Consider the following 7144-nt stretch of genomic DNA (forward strand, 5'->3'; position numbering starts at 1 on the left):
GCAATAAACATGGGTGTGCATATATCTGCTTGGATGTCAGCTATGGTTTCTTCAGGGTATATTCCCAGTAGTGGAATTGCTGGGTCAAATGGTATCTATATTTGCAACTTTTTGAGAAAGCGCCATACTGCTTTCCACAGGGGTTGCACCATTTAGAAATGACTTTTATAACTACAAAAGCAACCTCATTTTTCTTTACCTTTTTTATCTCCAGTGTAATAGATTATATGATCATCTGACTCAAAATGCCCTATTCCAGTTCTTCTCATCTCGGTAATACCTACTATATCAATATTCACATGTTCAATTTCTTCTTTAACAATATTCAATTTTCCTACATTCGTGGTTCTCACATTCCATGTTCCAATCACTAGGGTGTCTGCTTACAACTATTCCTCTTCCTTTGTATTTCCATACATGAAAGCTCCACCTCAGTTGCCCATATGTACAGTAGAACACACAAACATCCCTACCTACAGCACAATATTAATTTGCCTTTAATTTTTTTTGTCTTGTGTGGGAGGAACAACTGCATTTCAGAAATGCTCCACTTTCTTTTCAGTATGTTTGTGAATTGCCTCCATAATTTGTCTAAGCTGAATATATCACTTCAAAGTCAACTTGTACTGCTTATATAATTTTTAACTTGTTTTCATTTTGTAGTTTTGTATCACTTATAACACTTTATTTCATTGGCTTTAAGTTAAACATGAATTATTGTTAAAGCACAATTGTGATATGGTTGGTGGTTTTTTCCTGGCTTGAATCATGTTACCTAATAATAATAATAATAAAAAAACCTGTTAATTCCTTTGTGTTTTTCCTGTATCCAGAGTTACATTTCCTTTTCTCTTTAGAAGAGGGAAGTCCCATTCCGCTTTCTCCATTACATCTCTCACATACTTTCCCTGATATTATAAGGTGTCTATACCCAGCACAGTCCAGAAACTGTGTAAATGAATTCAGGCTGGAAAAGGAAACTTATTTTTTTGAAGTAGAAATTAAATAAATACAAAGTGGCAGGGGAGGTGTCTCTGGGAGCCATCTCACACTAAGTGAATTAAATAGGAGTAACTTCTTTACAGCCACGGCTACGCAGGCACCTGCTAACTAAAAGGTTGTGAGTTCAAATCTACTAGCTGCTTCTTGGAACAAAGTAGGGGTTATGCCCCTCTGTGAAGATTTACAACCTTGGAAATTGTATTGGTCAGTTCATGTATACACTTACAGGATTGCTATGAATCACAGTAAACCTGATAGCCATGGGCTTAGTTTTTGTTTTTCATTTCAACCTGTGACATGCAGTATCTGGTTTGTGCAGATGATTAAGTGCTTGACTGCTAAGCTTTGTTGTTGTTGTTATGTGCCGTCAAGTCACTTGCGACTCATAGCGACCCTATGTACAATAGCCATAAACTCAGCTCTATCCTGTGCCAGTCGCACTGTCTCTGACACTCCCATCCTGATTACCCCAGTCATTGAATCAATCCACCTCATAGAGGGCCTTCCCCCTTGCACTGTCCCTCCACCCTCCCAAGCATGATGTCCTTCTCCAAGGACCGATCTCTCCTTACAACACGTCCAAAGTATGTTAGATGGAGCCTCAGAATCCTTGCCTCTAAGGAGCCACCCAGTGTAACCCTTTCCAGGATGAATCTGTTTGTTTTCCTAGCAGTCCATGGTACTCTCAATACTCTTCTCTAGCACCACAGCTCAAAGGGGTCGATTCTTCTTCTATCCTCCCTAGTCATTGTCCGACAACTACTAACCTAGATGTTGGTAATTTGAATCCACCCAGAGGCATTTAGGGAAAAGAGGGGTCTACTTCCAAAAGACCACAGCTGTTGAAAAGCCTCTGGATGAGTTAACTCTAAAAAGTGTGGTCACTGTTAGTTAGTTTTAGTGAGCTCCGTGGCAAGTGTTTTTGAACCTCTAAAAAGAACACCATGTTTGGTAAAGCAGAGTGGTACCAAAGGTGAGAGAAATCCAAAATGAGATGGCTTAACAAAACAGCTGTAACAATGGACTCAGACATACTAATATAATAATAATAATGGTACCAGGCATGTTTTTGTTCTGTTAGGCATAAAGGCATTGTAAAAATTGCATAGCTGTCATGGGGCCGGCTGCCTCTGACCTCCACTAACTCCACAAGAGGGAACAATCACCATCAGCTGCACAAAACCAATTCCCAACCTGCTTCTACCAATTCTAACACTGTCCCTCCTACAACTCTCACTGCTGAACTGCTGAGTAGCCAATCTATTTGCATAGCTGCACAGAACTCATAGATTTTAGTCACAATTATGGAATTTGTCATGCAAGTTAACAGGTTATAGTTCAGGTTGGAAAGAGAATGCATTTCTGTTTCAGTCAGGGCAGCTTTTCAAAGATGTTTGGGGACCTTTTGAACATCAGCCTCACAGCTTTGAGTCAGTGTTACAAAGTTCACTTTTGTCTCCCAGACCTCCACAGTACTCGGGCAAAGGCAGTACTTGGTCACCTCTGTCTCACATCAGTCTCTGGTTCTCCAAAGCTCGCTACTGATACAGTATCTCCGTCCTGGTTTGTCTTCAACTTACGTAGGAATTTCTGGTCCCAAAGGATCCCTGCTGTGTTCTCTGTTTTTTTCTTTTGTGATGGTAGAGAAGTACTACTTTTCTGTCTCATCTTCTTGTGCGCCATCTAGTCAGAGTGAACTCATAGCTGGAGTTCCAGCTGGTTTTAGCATGGAAGGAGGCTTCCCATCTTCCCGTGGAGCAGCTGGTGGATTTGAACTGCATGGCTTTGGGATGGCAGTGGAGCTTTTTACTACTTGGCCTACTTGATTTAAACCTGACGGATGATAAAACTGTCTAATTCCCCCCATTAATATTCTTCAGACTTTGATTACATATTTCCACTTATGCATGTGGTAAAAGTCAAAGCCAGTGCCTGGGAAAGCCATTTTGAACAATAAACTAATTTACACCACAATCACCGTGAATCAGAGTTGATGTGACAGCAACTAATAACAACAACCACTTCTGAAATCCTCTCCCTATGCCCCCACCCCCTGCTTTCAAAAGCTATAGAGACTTTCTTGTTAATTTATGTGCTCTGTGTCCTTTGATCAAGGGCATTTTGTAATGGACAAGAGAGACTCCTTAATGAATCATGAAAGCAAAAATAAATTACTTTTTCAAATGAGTTTTAGAAGACTTTTTTTTTTCATAGTTATCTACCTGACTTCAAACATCTTACTTCTGATTCTCTTCTTTTTCATAGGTTTGGGCAGAAGACCTGAAGACCTCACTCCTGAGCAACACCGGCTTGCTGTAAAGTAAGTGAAACGTAACATTATCTTTTCACTATCTTCCATGTTATTATCTAGAAATATTTTCCTTTCTTTTTTTATTTTTTTACATCTGCATCCCATTACGTGGTTGTATTATAATATTACTGAGGAATCTTGACTGTACCATGTGCTGTCAAAAGAAAGAACAAATCTATCTTGAAAGCATTTAGCCAGAATGCTGCTTAGAATTGATTATGGTGAGATTTCCTTTGGGGTGCGTCAGACATTTTATCAGGAAGGCCTAGTCCCTGGAAAAAGTCCCTTGATAAAGTTGAGGGTCAGAGAAAAAGAGCAAGGCCTTCAATAAGAGGTAAAATTATAGGGTCTAAATATCAACAAAGTTAGTTTGATGCATGATAAATAAATGTATTATACTTTTAAAGACATCATCAAAGTTAGGGTATTTATTTTTCATAGAAATTGTGGAGATTAAGAAATGAGAATGTAGTACCATAACCCATTTATAGCTCTTCAAGTAAGTTGTAATTTAATGTTATTACATCTTTTCCTAAAGTTACCACATGAATAATTAAATGATTGCTTATTAAAACATACATAATAATCAGATAGAAAATAAAGAGGTATTGCACAGTGGCTGATACATGGGTTTAAGTAGCAACAATTGTGAGGATGATACAAGGACCAGGCAGTGCTTCTGTTGTACATGAGGTCACTTTGAGCAAGAACTGACCTGATGGCACCTAACAACCACCACCATATGAATGTAACATTTTGTTTAACAAATCTGCTGTTGATAGTTATTTAGATTGCCTAACCATCTTCGTTTGGTTTTTGCCAACTATTAGCCTTATGCATATATCATTTTAAGCATGTTTAAGTGTAATTGTAGAAGTAATTGCCAGACATGGGAATTACTAGCTTGATGAGCAAATAAATGGATCTGTAGTTTTATTCTCCTTCACTGGAACTTGAATTTGAGACATGGCTAAGAACCCTCAGGACAAAATTATCTGTCCACATGAGTGTGTAACTCAACACCAGGCTCAGGAAGATGGGAAGCAGGACTGGAGAGAGAATGAGGGCTTGGGAATGGTGGGTGAACTGGGAGGTGAGGATGGGCCATTGCTGGTGTGTATGAGATAGGGTGTGTGTGGAGAGAAAGGGAAGCTGTCTAGAGCAGGAGAATATCGTTTACATGAAAGTCAGCACTAGGGAGAGTGATGGAGGTAGGGTGAAGGGTATCTGGTGGAGGGTAGGAGAAGGTAACTAGGTAAGTACGAGAAGACACCTGGTTGTCCAGGAGCCCATGCTTTCTTAAAGAGTTGGTGTTTGGAAATCTAAGTGATAATGAATTGTTATAAGATTTAAATTATTAAAGTTATTTGCTAAAATAATAATGTTATAAAGAACCCTAACGAGTGGTTGAAAAGCCTGTTAGCATAGAGGGTTAAGCATTGATCTGCTAACCAAAAGTTTGGCAGTTTGAATCCATCAGCCACTCGAAAAGACAAAGATAAAGTAGTTTGCCTTGTAAAGATGTAAAGCCTTGGGAACTTCATGGGGTTTGACACTATTCCACACGATCACGGTAAGTTGGAATTGACTCCATGATAGTTTGTTTTATTTTGGTGTGAGATTATAGGAATACCGGGGTGATGCAAATAGGTAAGCTCATCCTGCTAACTGAAAGGTTGTCAGTTCAAGCCCACTCAGAAACACCTAGGAAGAAAGGCCTGATGTTCCACTTCTGGAAAATCAGAATTGCAAATCCAGTGGTGCACAATTCTCCTTTGGCACACATTGAATCACCATGTCAACTCAATGCCAGCTCCTTTTTGTTTTTAAATGAGGTTATGCATGCTATAGGGTATAATTTTGGTGACAGGTTAAAAAGGTCGTTTTAACACCCATGTTTATTGTGGCTTTGTTCACAATAGCACAGTGTTGGAAACAACCCAAGTGCCCATCAACAAATGAATGGATAGAGAATCTGTGGTCTATTCACACAATGGAATTTTACACTGCATTGAAAAACAAGGAACTCATGAAATAGATACAAAATGGATGACCCTGGAGGACATTATGCTGAGTGAAATAGCTCAGTCACAACAGGACAAATATTGCATAGAACTATTGTAAAACGAGACTGACATCGAGGTTGAGGGGAGACTGAGAAAGAAGGGATGTATGTATACTGCATTGAAACATATGAGAGAGATAACTGTTTAAAAGGGATGTATGATTAGGTATTATTGTCATGACAGGAGTCCAGAATGAAGGGGCACAGTGGAGTGGACTTGGGCGGACGGATTATATAACAATGAAAGAATTTTACTTTTCAAAGAGAAGAGTGAATTGGGAGGAAAGTGCAACAATGAATGAATGGAAACCCTAAGTTTCTGTAAACTTTCATTAAAATTAATTTTCAAAAGGAACAAAATAGGGGGGAAAAGGTCATTTTACAAGACTTTTCCTCTAAATTTAATGTTGCTTGAAAACCAGACCTCATAAAATGCTGTTTAAACTGCATGGGAATCTCCACAGGATTCTTTTTCCTGCCACTCCTAGCCTGTTGTTCAGAATCTTCTGTCTGGATGCCAGACAAGACAAGAGAAGGGGACAGTTGTAGTTTTGTGTGTCCTCGTCTCGGGGAAACTGGTTTCTCCTATTCTTTGTTTTCTATTTACTTTGGCCATTTAGAGGAAGTTTCCCCATTCCAAAACATCTTAATCAATCAGCATTAGCTCACATTCCCACCGTGAATTGTTGATGACTTTCCTGGGGAGCTCTAGTGGAGCTAGAGTCCCTAAGGGTTTGTGCTGCAGAGGTCACACCACCTCTGCTGGTTCATATCTTCCAGCTGTTCCATGGGAGGAAGATGAGCAGTCTCCTCCCAGGTGTTGTACAACCTCACAAACCCCCTGGAGGGTCAGCTATGGGTCAGTTCTAATGTGATGGCATGAGAGAGGACATTTTCTATCCTAGACAGATAAGGCGGGTGAGGAGAGAGCATCGTCCAGCAGGAGTTGCCCTTGCTCTAGATCCGACCTCAGCATTTAATGACATGGTCAGTCAGCAGACGCCAACAAAGTGAATGGCTCTTTTACAGGACCCACCCGACCTTGCGAGCTTTTCCTTCCAACACAGGTTTCTCCACACAGATGTTAAAGCAAGAGAGTCAGGGAAGGTCATGTCATGCAGAATAATTCACAGAAATAACTCTGATATGTTTGTTACTTAAAAAAATGAGTCAAGCCCATTTTTATCCAGTTGGGACCAACTCACAGATGACCCTCTAGAAGGTTCTCAGAGGCTGTAAATCACTCACATAGACTGAGCTTGTCCATCTTTCTTGGATTTGAACTTCCAGAGACATGCTGTCTTTGGTGTAGCAGTGAAAATTTCTGTTGACTAGTCCAGTGAATACCACTATCATTCAGATATATGCACCAACAACCAGAGCCAAAGAAGAAGAAATAGATGATTTCTACCAACTTATACAGCCGGAGATCAATCAAACATGCAGTCAAGATTTATTGATAATAATGGGTGACTGGAACGCAAAAGTTGGGAACAGAGAAGAATCAGTAGTTGGAAAATATGGGCTTGGTGACAGAAATGAAGCTGAAGATAGAATGATTGAATTTGTACAATAAATGACTTATTCATTGCAAATACATTTTATAAGAAACATAAACGCAGGTTATACACATGGATTTCACCTGATGGTATGCATAGGAATCAGATCAATTACATCTGCTGAAAAAAACCACTGGAGAAGCTCAATATCAGCTGTGAAAACTAGGCCAGGAGCTGATTGTGGAACAGACTACCAGCTACTCATAT

General features: G+C 39.7%; 1 protein-coding gene across 1 annotated transcript in view; it reads left to right on the forward strand.

Moving 5' to 3' along the window:
* MBOAT1 (membrane bound O-acyltransferase domain containing 1) overlaps positions 1-7144 on the forward strand; it is a 176269-nt gene that overhangs the window by 122621 nt on the left and 46504 nt on the right. The window contains exon 6 of the mRNA XM_006888660.1: positions 3268-3322. Within this exon, the coding sequence (XP_006888722.1) occupies positions 3268-3322 (55 nt within the window). The remainder of the gene's footprint in view (positions 1-3267; positions 3323-7144) is intronic.

Source organism: Elephantulus edwardii, unplaced genomic scaffold, assembly GCF_000299155.1.
Source record: "Elephantulus edwardii isolate Elephantulus edwardi_28Jun2011 unplaced genomic scaffold, EleEdw1.0 scaffold00070, whole genome shotgun sequence".
NCBI classification, from domain to species: Eukaryota; Metazoa; Chordata; class Mammalia; order Macroscelidea; family Macroscelididae; genus Elephantulus; species Elephantulus edwardii.